The sequence below is a fragment of the Hemicordylus capensis genome, chromosome 4 (assembly GCF_027244095.1).
Source record: "Hemicordylus capensis ecotype Gifberg chromosome 4, rHemCap1.1.pri, whole genome shotgun sequence".
Classification (NCBI taxonomy): Eukaryota; Metazoa; Chordata; class Lepidosauria; order Squamata; family Cordylidae; genus Hemicordylus; species Hemicordylus capensis.
This window is the reverse complement of record NC_069660.1, coordinates 173,099,806-173,117,553: the sequence shown is the minus strand read 5'-3', so window position 1 is coordinate 173,117,553 and position 17,748 is coordinate 173,099,806. Positions and strand designations below refer to the sequence as shown.

Genomic DNA, 17,748 nt, shown 5'->3' with positions numbered 1-17,748 from the left:
TGACTACCCCATCCTCTCAAAGACCACGTTCAGCCGGACCGTGGTCCCCTCCCTTTACATTGGATGCAGGGAGCTTGTGTCAGCCATACTGTCTGCTGTATCAGCTGGCACCAGCATGCATTTCACCACTGATCTCTGGAACAGTATGAGTGGAATGCATGCTGCCTTCCTGGCTCTAACTACTCACTGGTGGAGCCCAGAGAGAAAAAGGACCTCTGGTGCTGCCTCTGTCTCCAGTGTGTCCTACATCGCATTTCGGCCCAGGTGGGCCATCTTGCACATGGAGGCCTTGGATGTCAAGCACACTGAGGAGATGGCAGCCGTACTCGGCCGCCAAATTGAGGAGTGGATCAGCGGGTTATATCAGACAATGGCTCCAATGTAACTGCTGCGGTAGAGTCAGTTTTGGAGTTTGTTCACATCCATCCGCTGCATGGCACACACGCTCCACATGGCTGTCAGGGACACTCTTGGCCTCAAAGAGGCAAAGGCGTCCAAGGAACAGGGCCGTCCCATGGTAGGTGCTGTTCCTGCCATGGCTGCGCTTGTGGAGAAGTCCCACAAGACTGCAGCTCACTTCCACCGGAGTGAGAAATCCAGGTGCCTGGTTCATGAGCAGCAGTGTGTCCATGGCCTTCCTCAACATCTCATCCCTAGGCATGTAGATACCCACTGGAATTCCACCTTCCTCTTGTTCCAGCGCCTGCTGGAGGATGAGATGGCCCTCAACAACCTGGAGGGGAATGAGGCCTTGGGCATGTGCGACCTATTCAACGTGGAGTGGAAGCTCATGTCTGAGATGGTGTTGGCACTAGAGCCCTTCCTGTTTGCTGTCTCCCATTATTCCCTATGGGAGAAATGCAATGGGACTGCCTCAAATCTCCATTATTCCCTATGGGGAAAATGCAAAAATTGAAAAATCTTCCAAAAAACCCCCAAACCCCTTAAAAATCACCGGATTGTCCTGTGGGGTTTGAGTGGTAGTTGGTACCCCTGGGTGCGTACTTTTGGGTTTGAGTGGTAGTTGGCACCCCTGGGTGTGTACCACATGCTCTGCATAGGGAATAATGGGCCAATTTGAGTCCCCATTATACCCTATGTTGAACCTTTTAGAACCGGTTCAGATTGGGTTTGAATTTGAACTGAATCTGGGGGAGGTGGAGTTGAGCAAAACCAAAACTGAACCTACCCAACCTGGTTTGAAGCTGGTTCGAATTCGAACCAAACAGGCCAAGTCAGTTTTGTGCACATCCCTAGCCATTGATAGATATGTCCTCCTTGAATTTGTCTAAGCCTCTTTTAAAGTCATCCAAGCTGTGGCCATCACCACTTCCCATGGCAAAGAATTCCGTAGATTTGGGAAACTCATATTTCTGAATGTTATCTATTCGCCCACTACTCCCCAACATGACTGCTCAGCTCACGAGAGCCCTCAAAGCTCTACACCAGGGCTGTTCAACTTCAGCCCTCCTGCAGTTATTGGACTACAGCTCCCATAATCCCTGGCTATTGGCCACTGTGGCTGGGGGTTATGGGAGTTGTAGTCCAAAAACAGCTGGGAGCCTAAGTTGAGCAGGCCTGCACTATACATTGCCCACTGTGGCATGCAAGTGAAACTGGGGGTGGGGGGGGGGAGCCATGAGCCTCTTTCTTCTGTATGCTCCTTTCCAGAAGTTGCATGAATGGAGAACCACCCATCCTCCCTGTAGATTGGAAAAGCACAAGGTACACACCTACTAATGCATTATCTTACATTTCTTAGTGGTACAGTATGGCTTGTACTTTGTGGGAAAGTCACCAGATCTGGATGGCATCTAGTTCAGAGCTCTTAGATCATTCAATGGGAAATTGTAGATTCTTGAAGAATTCAACTTGCCACTAAAATCAGCTTCTGTACCAGAGGATTGGAAGGTAGCAGATAGATTTAGATAGCTTTAGATTTTTCTCTAAAGGATTCAGGGAGGGTGGGTGGAATCCATGAAATTACAGTACTGTCAGACTAAACTTTGGCCCCTGCTAACTGAGAGAAATTATTATGACAGGAAGCAACAACAAGACAAGAAGAAATTATTACAACAGAAGTTTATATAAGAAAAAGCCTTAATGTAGAAAAAACTAGCACAGGTTTTGGAAAGGAAATCTTGTATTGCTAACCTTTGAAATACTCAGTGAGATTGTCAATAGGTACATAGACTGGGATGATCTGATGGACAATGTATACTTGAATATAAAAAAATGTTTTTAAATTTTCCCAAAGATTTAAAAGCCATGGCCCAAGAGGGCAGATCCTCTTTGGGATTAATATCTCTTTAAAGCAGGAAGCAAGTCAGAGGGTTGCACACTGGAGGGAAGTAAAAGGTGAGATCCCCAAAGAATCTGCATTGGGGTCCAGTACTTTTTAACTTATTTATAAATTATCTGGAGATGGGGTGAGCAGTGAGGTAGCCAGGTTTGTGGGTGACACCAAATTATGCAGGAGGGTAAAAATCCAGACCGTGAAGAGCTCCAAACTGGGCAATACAATGCCATGTGCATCCCATTCCTATGCATATATATTCAGATGTAAGCTCCATTGAGTTCAGTGGGTCTTTCTCTCAAGTAGAATTTCATCTACATAAAATTGCAGTTTTAATCTAAGCAAGTGCCAAGTGATGCACATTAGGCCAAATATCCTAAAATCACATATTTGTTTCTGGAGTCTGAGCTGCCTCGTTTCCAGTTCATTTCAATGGGCCATTAACCAAAGAAAAGTGATAGTACCTAGGTCAGATCTGCTTTTGCAAATCTGAGAATGTTAGTCTGCATCTATAACCTTGTGATCTAAGTGGGACCTGAAATAGTGTGTACTGTTTGAGTGGGACTTGTTATTTTGCTTACCACTGAATGTGAAATTGATTTTAGAACCACAACAGTCATTTCTTACTTTTATTTATAATATTAAAAAAGTTCAAGTGTTAAACAGTCAAGAGTTCTGACATTCAGACAATCCAGAGCAAATTTTTACAATCATCTTTATGACAAATTAGCAGCGTTTCTATTGGACCCTGTTGTGGGTGAGGAACAAAGGGTTTAAAGTACTTTATTGCTAAAAGTTAACTGAAATACACTGGCAATTGTACTTTATCTTCTCAGTCACAGCTTCTCCATGCATCCAATCTACAGTATCTGAAATGCAAAGGACATGCAGAAGTCAAAATAGAAAAAGAAAGAGGCAGGCTATGATGTAAACAGAGTGAGGGGGAAGAGAAGGACTGAAAGGGAAGAGGGGCTCTCTCTTTTTCATGGGAATTTTCTTACCATCTATACACAGAAGGGTGTCTAGTGGTGTGGGATGTCCTGTGGCTTTTTAACAGAAAGTCATTATGAAATGCTAGAACGTTACAATAACAACTGTCTTGACACAATGCAGTATACTGATACATGCCATTCCAAAGCATTTCTTTTGATGTTGCTTTCCATGGGAGGAAAGTTGAAGCAGGAGCTAGCATGCCTCTTTGTGGCACTATATCCATGTTAAATAGGAGGAAAGGAAGGCTGATGGTCAGGATGATGCACTTCAAAAGACTCTTACCTCACCTGGAGTTTCCAAAAGATGTGCAGTGTCTACACCTCATCAACAGCACCTTGCCTTGCATGTCCTGAACTCTCCACTGTGGGGCTCACTTTTTTGTTTTATGATCAAGCATCAGCATTTGGATTGTGCATTCTATGCTTTGCAAATTGCACAGCGATTGCTTGGTCACTCATGAGTGGCTAATGCTTGTCTCTAATCGCAGTGCTGAAGCAGATTTTAAGTAACATTGCCTGAAGTAGAAGTATTTAACCATATTCATTTGGTTGTTTTATTTATTGACTTCCACAGAGTGTGACAAAATTATCTGATTTGCCCTTGCACACAGATCTGTTCAGGAAAAGAGATATATTGTAAGGGCTGTTGCTACTCTGTGCTTTTTCACTTCCTAAGTATCTTACAATAGAATTCTAATTTTTGCTTGCTAGTATGTGACACTTATGGAAATTTCTAGACACATGCCTTATGTGTGTGTGTGAGAGAGAGAGAGAGAGAGAGAGAGAGAGAGAGAGAGAGAGAGCTACTTTAAAGCACTAGATTACCAACATCCAGATATCAAGCAATTTGCAATTTAAAAGGGTGTTGTTCAAATGGAAAAGTGCCCATTAAAATATTCCATAACAAGTTGTCCTGAACATAAAGCCTATGATCTCAAGAATGCTTAAACATAATCTTCAGGGTGGACTCTGGCATTAGCATACAGCAAAAGGCACCACGATATTTTTGTAATGATTTGTAAGTAGACAAAAATTGGCCCATCTCTCTTTTTTTAATTTTTTGTTGGTTTCTTTTCTCAGAAGCTGTAAATCAAGATGTTACATATAAATAGATTCCTTATAAAAAGGTCTTTGCCATTAGCTATTATAAGACATCATTGCTAAAATGAAAATAAAACATTTGTTATATTTTTCCTTTTTTTATATAAAATAAAAATTTGTCTTTTCTGTCATTTTTTCTCTCCTCAGTACTGGTGTGTTCATGGGAGTGGGCATTGAGGAAGAGTCTGTGTGGCATCTAAGGTGGTGCTGATTCTTGGCTGAATCTGGTGTGTGTGAGTCGACTGTCTCCCTGCCCACTGCATCTGTTGAAGGAATAGTAAGTCCTGCTCTCAGCTGGATGATACAGAGGGGGCGAGTCTGTGCCCTCAGTGTTCCGAATACTTAAGAAGGGGGTGCTCTCAGCCACCAGCTCCTCATCAGATTCGCTGTAGGAGGCACTGCTCACTGAAAAGGAGTCTCTGAGCATTTTGCCCCTGTGCGACAGATGTCCATTCAGTTTAGACTTTCTCCACCGCCTGTTGTTGCTGCCTATTCTCTTTGGCTGTTCTAGTGCAGTGATGTACTCGTGCGTTGTCTCATATTCGTCATCCTCTGTAATGCGGAAGGGACTGGAGGGCAAGCTCCCTGTGCTCTCATTCAGGTAGCTCCTTCTTTGGTAGTAACTGTCATACCTCTGTATATCTTGGAAAGGGACCTGGTACCTTCTGAGTAATGGTTGCTGCTCCTCCACCTGGAAGCTAATGGATGCTGCAGGGGGCAGTGAGACTGCATGAGCTGAGTTAGGGGAGGTGATCTCAAAGGTGGGCATGTGGGCTGATGCAGAGCAATGGAAGTCAACAGGTGACAGGCGTGCTGGGGTTGTCAAGGCAGACACGTACCTAGAAGAGGAAACAATGGCATTGGTATCAAGCTCCAATCTGGTGAAAAGTTCTTAGCATGAATTGCTTTTCCCCTTCAGCACGTACCTTTAAGGCCTAACAAGCTAGTGACTGCCAATAACAAATCTTAGACAGAATCATTTTTGTTGTTGTCGCCTTCATAGTTATTACATTTATATCCCACTTTCCTTCCATAGTGGAACTCAAGGCAGTATGCACGAAACCCCAGACAATCTACTATTCAGACACCCACATCCATTTAGCTTCAGTATGGTTGTTGCATTATGTGCTTGCAAACCATGTCCTGGGAACAGGATTTTAGTCATTGTAAGACAGGAGGGGTGTGTGGGGGGGGGGGGAGTCATTTCAGGACCCAAGAAGGGTTACCAGGGCAAGAGGCTGTGGATTTTGTCTGTTAAAGGAGCAAGCTGGGAATTTTTAATGGGTCTCTAAAGGCTGGATGGAAATTTTTCTGTTAGGGATGGTGGTTAAGGGACCTTTGGGGAAACAGAGAAGATGCTTGTGTGATGCTAAGATAGGAATGTGGATAGGTTTTTTTAGGGTGGTGAGCAATTTGATTGAGTCACTTAATCATGGGGATATCAAAAATTTTAGAGCATTTTCACATGTTCCACATGAAATCTGGTATTCCCATGATTGAGTTACCTGATAATCAGAAAAATTTGAAAATCAGACATATGTACAGAAAGGATATACAGAATAACATTATCAGTGGTCTGCTACAATCATGGGACTCTATTTTTCTGCAAGCCTGTCAGATTGATTGAACAAGCTAGCCTGGTGCTCTCCCAAAGAATTTGTGATGTAGCGGGGCAATCTGATAGGTTTTATATCAATGAAATTAATGGTGGGTAACCAACTATTGAATATGAAACCTGTTAATTACTTAGATAAGTTTATGGTAGCAAAATACCATAGAGACTTCACACTGGCACACTTTGACGTTTTACCTTCTGCTGTGTTTGAAGGCAGGATTTTAAAAGTCCCTCACACAGAGCGGTTTTGTCCTTGCAAGTCAGGTGCTATTGAGACACTATCCCATGTGCTACTATACTTTAGTTTCTACAGGGACACTTGTTATGAACTAATAGTGCTCCTCCTAGCAAATTACCCTGGCCGCTTGGATGAATTCTGTTGAATTCTTTTATCTGACAGTGATGACAAAATTACTTACCCAGTCGCTAAGTTTTGTCTTGTTGCCATTAGAATTCAAAGTAAGAGTGTATCTGTATAGTTAGATTTCATAAGGCTTATGAATACAGTACCTGGATTAGTTTCTTGTTACTGTTTGAACTGTATGTATACATTTTTCTGGTCAGTGACCATAAATAAACAGAACTGAACTGAACTGAACTGAGTATTATCCAGAGGTGGAAACATATGTTGTTTTGTCACTGCCTCTGCTAAGCCCAGCACCCAGGAGTCATCTACAAAAGGATATAGACATCCATCTATCTAAGCCACCGTGGTGTAGTGGTTAGAGTGCTGGACTAGGACCGGGGAGACCCAAGTTCAAATCCCCATTCAGCCATGAAACTAGCTGGGTGACTCTGGGCCAGTCACTTTTCTCTCAGCCTAACCTACTTCACAGGGTTGTTGTGAAAGAGAAACTAGTATGTAGTACACCACTCTGGGCTCCTTGGAGGAAGAGCGGGATATAAATGTAAAAATTAATAAATAATAATAGTAATCATCATCATCATCATCATCCACAGGTTTCGGGGCATGACAAAAGTGGTACATTAACAGTTCTCACTGCCTTCATGGTTTTCTTCTTAAAATTTAAAGAAACTCCAGCGTGAGGTTGCTGAGACAGAATTCATTAGCTAGAATTTGATCCTATTGAACTGAGACTCAGTCATGACAGAGGATATCTTTAGATGTTTAGCAAGTATGATGGTATTCTCAGAAGTGGTTGCTGTTGGGTAACTCTATTTTTATCTTGTACAGTAGTGGGTTTCAAGGATTCCATATTGTCTGCAACAGAACCTTTGCACATTAATGGGAATTCTGGGGCAATTCACTCAGAACACAAATGAGATTCAGTGGACCCCACCATTGACCTGCATGAATGGAGACCTTGCTCTAAGATATAGTAGACACTCTCGTGTAATTGTGAAAGTTCAGCAATGGATAAGAATCTGAAGCTATTCTCACGACCGCACAGAACCAGGCTAAGGGAGGACAGCCCATTTCCGTGTGGTAGTGTGCTGCAACAGGAGCCACACAGCTCCTGGCAGCAAACCTTCAAAAATACCCCTCCCCTTAAACTAGGTTAATGGAGTGAGTGCTCTATTAACCTGGTTTTTTCTGATTGTGACATGCCATGGCGCAGCTCTGTGCCACGGCAACTCATGAGCAGACCCCTGACTAGGAGGCTCCAACAAGCCTCCTGGCCTCGGGGAACTCCCCAGAATGCCCCATGCACTCCCACAGGGCCTCCTGGGACTTCCAGGGCCAGGTGGCCCCTGATCCCCGCTGCCCCTACCAGCTCCATGACGAAGCTGGTAATCATGTGGGCGGCCAATCCAGCCGCCCAGGGATCTCTCCCTGCTCGTGTGTGGGGAGAGTGGGCTGCCCGCTCTCACCCTGAGCCCAGTTAGGCTCCACATGTTGATAGTGTGCAGAGCCTCTCTGTCTTGCAAGGAAGGAAGCATGATTGCAATTACTTATTATATCATTAAAGAAACTCTGAGCTCAAGAACTGCAAGATTATACAGAACACAATTTCAAAACCACATTGTACACATTAGGGTTCTGCACATAAATATGGCAGTTCACTCCGACCCACTGAACTTATTTATTTAGTCATTCTTTCATTCAATTTATATACTGCCCTTCCTAAAGTGGCTCAGGGTGGTTTACATTAAAAAGAAAAAACACATAATAAAACAATTAAAATTAAAAAAAATAACCAGATTAAAATTAAAATTTAATAGATATTTAAAAGCCAGGCTAAAAAGATGGGTGTTTATGGCTCTCCAGAAGGCCTCCAAGGAAGATAATCCTATCATGTCCACAGGGAGCGTGTTCCACAACCCAGGGGCAATGACTGAGAAGGCCCGATCTCAGGTTGCTATCAGATGAACCAGGGGCACCCAAAGACAGATCCTCCTGATGATCTTAATGGGCAATGGGGATCTTGCAAAGAAAGATGATCTCTCAGGTAACCTGGACCTAAGACATTCAGGACTTATTACAAAGGCAGCCCTACATATAGCACAATGCAGTAGTCCAACCTGGAGGTTACCACTGTTTTCAGGTCATTCTCCTTAGGGAACAGGCAGAGTTGTCAATTCAAATCAATCACAACTGGTAAAAAGTGCTCCTGGCCACCTGGGTCCAAGAGAACTCCCAAGCTACGAACCTGGTTTGTTTGTTTGTTTTTTCCTGGGGGAGTGTAACCTCATCCAGAACAGGAAGTCCTATCCCATCTTGCAGATTGTGACCCCCCAACAATGAGCACCTCTGTTTCGTCTGGATTCTGTTTGAGTTTATTATTCCTCACCCAGGCCTTTACTGTTTGTAGGCAGGCATTTAAGAGTCTAATACCATTTTCTGATATTGATGACAAGGAGAAATAGATTTGGGTGTCATCAGCATATTGATAACACTCAGCACCAAATCCCCTGATGATTTCACCCAGCAGTTTCATGTAGATGTTAAAAAGCACTGGTGACAGAATCGAGCCCTGGGGTCTCCATATACTTCATATATTTTACTTGAGACAGGAGCAGAACCACTGTAAAACAGTGCTTCTTATCTCCAAATCCCTCATGCGATCCAGAAGGATATCATGGTCAATGGTACTGAAAGCTGCTGAGAGAACCCGCAGAGTCACACTCCCTCTGTCAATTCCCTGGAGAAGGTCACCTATCAGGCCAACCAAGACCATCTCAACCTCATAGCCCACCCTAAAGCCAGTTTGAAATGGTTCTAGATAATCACTTTCCTCCAAGACCACTTGCAGCTGGTCAGCCATTCATCTTACCCAACCATGGGAAGTTGGAGACTGGCCTATAATTATCTATCACCAGGGGATCCAGAGTAGGCTTCTTAAGAAGAGGTCTAACTATTGCCTCATTCAAACAAGGTGGCATCCTGCCCTTCCTCAGTTGGTATTAATGATATCAACTAGGCCATCTCCAACAACCTCCCTGCAAGATGAAATCAGTAATGTTGGACAAGGATCCAAAGAACAGATGATACACTGTACTGCTTCAAGCAGCTTGTCCACATTCTCAGGAGTCACAAACTGAAACTGATCCAATCAAATATTGCAAGAGGGATTACTGGACACCTCCCTAACTGGCCCTGCAGAAATACTGGAGTCCAGATCAGCCCAAATGTGAAAGATTTTATCTGTAAATAACTCAATGAATGTGTCACAGTGAGACATTGTTTCTAGAAACATATTTGAAACAGAAGGGGGTTGAGTCCCTAATAATCCAGAACAGCTCTTCTGGATGAGAACTTGCAGATACAATATCCGCAGAATAAAATCGCTTCCTTACTGCACGTATTGTCACATCATAGGCCTTCAAATGGGCTCTATGCTGTGTCTTATCAAATTCAAGATTAGTCCTCATCCATTTGTGTTCCAGTCATCTATTTCAGTGTTTCTCAATGTTTTTGGAGTCATGGAACGGTACATCCTTGTGTGTGCAGTTTCCAGGACCAGCAGTTAGTAAAGGGGTCCCCCCCTCACCCCCACCCCCAGGCACCCCCCAAAACAATTTCAAGCTGGGATGGCGGTGCTGGGAGCTCTCCAGAGCTCATTTCTAGGCAGGCAGTTCTCGCTGCTGGGATAACACTCATTTAGCTTCCTCGAAATGAACATCTCCGCAGCGAGGGCTGCCTGCCTAGAAATGAGCTCCAAAGAGCTCTCAGCTGCAGCAGTCCCCACCAGATTGAAATTATTTTGGGAGGGGATTAATTCCTTATGGACCAGCAAGGACCAGCACTCAACTCCTCATGGACCGACACCGGTCCATGGACCAGCAGTTGAGAAACACTGATCTATTTTGCCACTTCAGCTCTTGTAACTCTTCTGGTAAATTCCCTGTTCCAAGTATTCACCAGGGCATCAACAGAATCACTCGCAGAACCAGCTCCAAAACCCTACAATCCTACTGGATCCAACAGTCATCTTAGGTAGACCATTCTAATAGATCCACCACTACCCCACAGGGACCAGACATTTACCAGGAAGTGGTCAGGTTTTCCCCATGACTACAGAAGACCACATCCAAGGATCACCCCCCTAACCCAAGCAAAAGACCAAATGCAGTGTGTGACCAGTAACACGCGTTGGTCGTAGAACTAATTGGGATAGGCCCATAGTTGTCATGGCCACTATGAACTCCTGAGCAGTACCAGACAAGTCAGCCCCAAAGTTGATGTTGAAATCACCCAGAACCAAAAGCCTGGGCAGCTCCAACACCAACTCAGCAACCAGCTCTGTCAGCTCAGTTAGGGAGTCTGTTAGGCAGTGGGATGGATGGTACACAACAGAATCCCCAATCTGTCCTGAGTCCCCAACCTAAGGTATACACAACCTATGGTACACACTCAATATAAGTCAATTCTCTAACAGGGATTCTGATAAGAGAGATGTTATTCTTATGGACCACAACTACTCTACCACCACCACCCCCGCCCACTTCCCCATACCTGCTGAACAACAGAGTACCCTGGGGGGAAAGGTTGGGCTCACACAGGACCACTAGCTGCCCCCAATCAGATCTCAGTTATACAAGCCAGGTCGGCTCTTTCATCTCCTACCAAATCATGGGTGACTTCAATCTTATTTTGAACTGACCTGGCATTACAAAGGAACATGGTTAGGTTCAGTGGGGAGTTGGAACTACTCCCCAAGGCCTGAGAGCTGACAGGGCAGCCAGAAGGGAAAACAGTAATTAAGTTACTGGACTCCTTTACCCCATCACAGCATATTGGCCTGTCAATGCCGATCCACTATTCCCCACTACTACTGAAATAGCCGCCCCAACCTCATCGAATGCACCCCCTGCTCCATCCTTAACTAAAAAGCCCAGATATATCCCTGTGAGCAGCCTGGCACAACAACAAATATTTATATACCACTTTTCAACAGAAGTTTCCAAAGCAGTTTACACAGATAAACAAACAAACAAACAAACAAACAAACAAACAAACAAACAAACAAACAAACAAACAAACAAGATGGATAAGATGGATCCCTGTCCCCAAAGGGCTCACAATCTAAAAATAAACATATGTTAGACACCAGCAACAGTCACTGGAGGTACTGTGCTGGGGGTGGATAGGGCCAGTTACTCTCCCCCTGCTAAATAAAGAGAATCGCCATGTTTAAAAGGTGCCTCTTTGCCCAGTTAGCAGGGGTTAGCAAACCACTAAAACAAACAAAAAAACTAAAACTAAAACTAGGCAACCTTGAGCATAACTTTTCCTCAGACCGAAGTCCCACACCGAAGTCCCACCTTGAAGGCTGCCTGCAGATAGCCTGCCTACCAGAGACGTAACTATAGGGGGGGCAGGGGGGGCACGTGCCCCGGGCACCATCTTTTTTGGTCACATGGGGGGCGCCGCCATGACAAAAAAAAATTTATTTTTATTTTTTATTTTTTGTTAATACAAACGTTTCCTGCTCAGTGCAGCAGCGCTGCAGCAGTCAAGGGAGCGCGTCGGCGCCCCCTCCCCCACGAGCGGTCCCTTCCGCGCCGCCCCCGCCCCCCCCCATTGCTTTGCTGGCGCCTGGCGGCCAGCCAGTGGCCTGGCTTGGCGGTGGCGGCGGGCACTTGTGAGGAAAAACCTAAGTATAATGTAGTATGTTGGGGGTGCGGGGGGGCGCCATTTCAATGCTTGCCCCGGGCGCCGTTTTCCCTAGTTACGCCTCTGCTGCCTACCGATGCCTGCGCCTCTGGCTTGCCCCAGTCCTTTTAAGCCAAACTCCCCAGACCCCACCTCTCACATGGACTTGGAGCCTGGCAGATGAAACTGGCCCTCACAGCTGCAGCTCGCCAGGGCAATCTGATCACGTCAATAGTTCGAGTCAGTTGCCTTCCAATCACAGTGCTTGTGGGGAAGGAGATAGATTCCTTTATTATCCCCGCTCAACTGCTGTTGTCCGCACTTTTGCTAGTACTCTGTGTGGAGAATGCTGAAAGGGATTCTGTGGAAAGCGGGTGGAGGGAGTTTTGGCTTTTGTTTGTGCTTAGTGATCTGTGACTTCCAGACATAAAGCAAATCAATTATGGAACTATGAAAATGTTTTCACTTTCTTTAAAATCATTTTTTTAAATCAATGGACCTATCTCCTTCAAACTCCACATACTTAATGTTAACACCATGTACTATAAACATAAGAAATTTTAGAACTTTCCATCCAGTCATTCCTGAGTTATAACATGGAGTGCCAAAAAAGGGAGGAGAAGTACTACTTTCAAATGAAGGCAAGAAGCAGTTTCCTCCAAACTGGGCATGCTTAATTATCGGGGGGGGGGGGGCTTCAATTCCTGCATGTTTTGTAACATTCTACCACTGGCACTTTAAAAAACATTAAATTTAAATTTTAAAAAGTGGGCCAGCCTCCTTCAAGCTCTGCACAATTAATGCTGACACTATGTACTACCATCAGGAGAACTTTGAGAAGTTTCTGGATTTTTTTTTTTTTTTTTACCAGTTGATCCCTATGGAAATTTCAGTTTAAGTCAGACAATTCCAACTAAAATCCAACCCAATCTGACAGTCTGGCAGGGGGCATCCTGCCGAATCTGGCAATTTTACTGTCAGATTGGATCAAGTCAGATCAAATCCAATTTTTTTCTCTAATGCACAAGGTGTGTGTGTGTGTGTGTGTGTGTGTGTGTGTGTGTGTGTGTGTGTGAGAAAACCTATTGCTCAGTTTATTCATCTTGCCTGCTGGATTGCCTAAATCAAACTACTTGCCATCTTTTTGTTCTTTCCCCCTTGTCATCTCCTTCTCTCTCATGTCCTATTAGAGACTGGAACTTGCTTGTGGTGGGCTTTTTGTTGTTGTTGTTGTTGTTTAATTCTCTGATTTTATTACCAAAAAGCAAGTCTGACAAGTGAGCATAAACAACAACCAACAGTAAGAGCAGTAACCAAACCTTTCACTATGTGGTGAGTCCCGAAGGGAATCCACAGAATCTCTGTATTGTGTCATAGGCCTTCTCTGGTCCTCAATGGAATATGCAGCTTCCCGCCGAGCACGAGCTTCCACACAGGCAGGGCTGTTGCATTTGCTGGTTCCCACTGAAGATAACATCATCCCAGACTGACAGTCTGAAGTCAGGCTTTCTGTCTGTTCCAAGCTCCAAGTGTGGCTGTCATGTCTATGGATCAAGCCAAACAACAGATAACTGTTTGTCCAGCAGCTCATCTCAATGGATTCTGAACCCTCCAAACTCTCAGTGAAAGGATCCAAGCAAGCTACTCAAAAAAAAAAAAAAAAAAGCGGTGCAAAAGGATGTCACTTTGTTGGCTTGTGAGATGACTGGAGGTGATCACAATATATTTTAATACATTGGGCAGTAGTGTTCACACAGCAGCCCAAGACATAATCCCCACCACAATCCTCCAATTGTCCCCTCCACCAAAGCCATTCAAAAGCAGAGATGTGTTTTCAAGTATTCCTCCCTCTCTCTTCAGCCAGCCATACTGCATAATGTGCGGTACAAAGACACAAGTTTTGGGCAGTATGAGTTATGAGGCTGGAATTAATTCCTATTGCAATTCCTTATTGCTAGTTCCTTATTTGACATGGGTGTGTCAGTGAACCAATTCAAAACTTGACTGGTTTAAAGAGGAGGGTGAGAGGAGGAGGAGCTGTGAGCACTGCTGAGAAAATCAATGGCAGATTATTCAGGACCTGTCAGGAGCGGAGGGAGCCAAGAGACGGCTCAGGTTCTGCCACTGCCCTGGGAGGCCCCCCCAGCCCTCCCCCTGCATCTGATGTATGATGCAGGGTGCTTTAAGTCACAATCCAGTGTCATAGGTCAGATGCAGGAGACGGGACTTCGCTCCCAAACGGGGCCAATGCTGTGAATGCAGCACTGGCCGATTTCAATCCTAAACGGGGCCATGTGGCCATTTGGGAGTAAAATAACACCCCCACATCTGACAGATGCTGGCAGGTGGGTCACAGGCCACGAGGCACGGCCCCAAAGCGGCCCGGGTTCTTTGAACCAGTTTACCCCTGGCAGCTGTTTCCACCCTCTGAGATGGCAAATGAGCTGGAGATGCAGTAGCAACTCCTCTTCCTCCCACCTTCCAAGGGCAGGAGAGGCAGGAGTTACTACTGCCACCAGTGAAGATCCACCTCCATTTGCCGATGGGGAGTAGGGCGGGGCTTGAGCTGTTGTTGCCACTGCTGAAGAAGATTCCTCCCCATTCACTGATTGAGGAAGGAATCATTCATCAGCAAATGGTGGAGAGGACTGGTGGCGGCACCACCACAACCAACAGCATGTCCTCCTCCTCCCCACCCAGAAAGGAGCTTCTACTGCCCCATGCATCTCCCCCTCCCATTCACTGATGGGGGAATCTTCTTCAGTGGTGGCAGCACCACTAGCACTTCCTCCCAATCCTCCCCATTTACTGATGAAGAGGGTGGAGGAGGAGCTGCCAATTCACCACCAAGTCCCCCACCCTTCCACTAAGGTAAAACTACTCTGCCAGGGGCATATGGTGTTTTCACATGCTAAGGGCCCCCGCAGAACTGGAGCTTGACCCTGCTGGCCGCCCTTGCAAATGCACAAATAGGTGGAGACAGAATCGAGTTATGAAGCACTGGGGTACAGTACCTTTGGCTTGAAGTTGGAGTCCCTGAGTAACAGGGATGTGATGGTGAGCAGGAATGGCTCCCTGAAAAGGTGGTCTCCGTTTCCCTTCGTATGACATGCTCAGTAGCAGGAACATTTTTAGATATATACTGGGGAAAGAGACACAAATTACCTGACATTAGTTTTAAGATTACAACATTGCTTTTTCAAGAGGACTGCTATACATTCAGTTTCATTTGGGGAGGAAATTATTCAGTTTCATTTGGGGAGGATAAGAATTAGGTCAATCAGTCCAGATTGTTTTAAAGGCGTTGGACTTCTGTTCCTCAGTTTCAGAACCTCCAAAATAATGACACCACACAGGAGTGCAGATTGCCTTGAAAAGTCTCATAAAACGAATCACTGGGCAGCAGGCATTCCTCATTTGGGCTGCAAGGCACAGAATGTTAATGAAGCACTCCAGCACTTCTTGCCAGAGGCAGCAACTTTCAGATAGCTCTGAATCGGAGTGGGTGGATGGGTGGGGGCATTGCTTACTGAGGCAAGCAAAGGAGAACCTCAAAGTTTGTGAAAAGAAAAGGAGGATATGGACTTTCCCCCACTTCTGCCACTCAGACAGCACCAGGATACAATGCATATACAGGTGAAACTCAGAAAATTAGAATATCGTGCAGAAGTCCATTAATTTCAGTAATGCAAATTAAAAGGTGAAACTGATATATGAGACAGACGCATTACATGCAAAGCGAGATAAGTCAAGCCTTAATTTGTTATAATTGTGATGATCATGGCGTACAGCTCATGAAAACCCCAAATCCACAATCTCAGAAAATTAGAATATTACATGGAACCAAGAAGACAAGGATTGAAGAATAGAACAATATCAGACCTCTGAAAAGTATAAGCATGCATATGTATTCAGTACTTGGTTTGGGCCCCTTTTGCAGCAATTACTGCCTCAATGCGGCGTGGCATGGATGCTATCAGCCTGTGGCACTGCTGAGGTATTATGGAAGACCAGGATGCTTCATTAGCGGCCTTCAGCAATTCTGCATTGTTTGGTCTCATGTCTCTCATCCTTCTCTTGGCAATGCCCCATAGATTCTCTATGGGGTCAGGTCAGGCGAGTTTGCTGGCCAATCAAGCACAGTACACTGTATACTTTTCAGAGGTCCGATATTGTTCTATTCTTCAATCCTTGTCTTACTGGTTCCATGTAATATTCTAATTTTCTGAGATTGTGGATTTGGGGTTTTCATGAGCTGTACGCCATGATCATCACAATTATAACAAATTAAGGCTTGACTTATCTCACTTTGCATGTAATGCATCTGTCTCATATATCAGTTTCATCTTTTAATTTGCATTACTGAAATTAATGGACTTTTGCATGATATTCTAATTTTCCAAGTTTCACCTGTATACTAACCTCTGGCTGGCCAGCTATCCCAGCAACTAAGGCACATCCACTTACAGTGCTACCTGAATTTTGGCCTAGGATCAGGCTCTCAAAGCAGCTTAAAACAGTAACAACAATTTTTACTGCCTCTGCTGTTTCAACTGAAGGGAACCCAAGACCCTTTCTGGAGGGCATAACAAGGATGTGGTGGAGGTGTAAGGGCTGCTACTTCAGCATTGTAATGAAACACAACTGCTGAGTAGCATTAGCCCCAGCATGGAGAGAGGGAGAGGGGGAGGGACAGAGAGAGAGAGAGAGAAAGCTGGGGAAGGAGGAATGAGAGACTAGGAGAGAAAAGAGGAAATAATGAAGGAAGGGGATGAAGAAGGGTGACTTTTCCTTCCTCTTTCTGTCCCCAATTCTCAGAGATCCTGCTGCGGTGGCACAGCTGGGAAGCAGCTTGCCTAGGAAGCAAGAGGCTGTTAGTTGGAATCCCTGCTGGTGTGCTTCCCAGACTGTGCCTAGTAAATATATTTGCAGTCACCTATATCGGGCAGTAGCAATATAGGAAGGTGCTGGAGGTGGATGCTCACTTCTGTGACAACGGCAAAGTCATCATCTCATACTGCACGGGAGGAAGGGAATGGTAAACCACTCCTGTATTCTAGCAAGAAAACTACAGGGCTTTGTGGTTGCCAGGAGTCAATGCCAACTCGATGGCACAATCTTTCCTTTCCTTAACTTACGTCAGCCATCTGAATTTCCTCAGGGTCCAGCCGGGGGTGGCTGGGGCCATTTGCAAGGTTTCGGTTCTGATGGGCTGGGCACATGTTTTGCCGCAAATGACTATGCATTTGATTTCTCTGTTTCCTAAAGAATAAGCAGATTAATAAATTATACTTGTGCTTGTGTTCTTTCAGATTAAAAAGACATTCAGACAAGAATAGGGAAGCAAACACTTTCCCTATGATAGGCCCTTTTTGCTGCATATTCCTGTGGAGGAAGAGGCAAGCCTCTATTAGACAACTTTGTGAGACTTTCTGGAATGTTTGCTTTTAGAGTTGCAACTCTAGTCCTCATCTAGATATGGAGCATGCTCTCTTTTCTTAACATTAAAAAAATGTACAAACTTAGAGTACAGAGTTATATACAGTCATAAACCATACAATATCCTTAATCAGATATCCTATCAACGTTTTACTAAGAATTAAAACACTTCTTATCCACTTATCCACTTTTTTCAGAGAACAAAAACGTTATTTTGCTCTATCTGAAGTGCACATAATATTCAATA

General features: G+C 44.7%; 1 protein-coding gene across 5 annotated transcripts in view; it reads right to left on the bottom strand.

The window, feature by feature from the left end:
• Positions 1-2,911: 2,911 nt before the first annotated feature.
• NRG2 (neuregulin 2) overlaps positions 2,912-17,748 on the bottom strand; it is a 305,841-nt gene continuing 291,004 nt past the window's right edge. For all 5 annotated transcript variants that reach the window (XM_053248937.1, XM_053248936.1, XM_053248938.1 and 2 more), the window contains 4 exons: positions 17,201-17,324; positions 15,077-15,204; positions 13,382-13,606; positions 2,912-5,228 (listed from right to left, as the gene is read on the bottom strand). In XM_053248937.1, the coding sequence (XP_053104912.1) occupies positions 4,586-5,228; positions 13,382-13,606; positions 15,077-15,204; positions 17,201-17,324 (1,120 nt within the window). In that variant the 3' untranslated portion in view covers positions 2,912-4,585. The remainder of the gene's footprint in view (positions 5,229-13,381; positions 13,607-15,076; positions 15,205-17,200; positions 17,325-17,748) is intronic.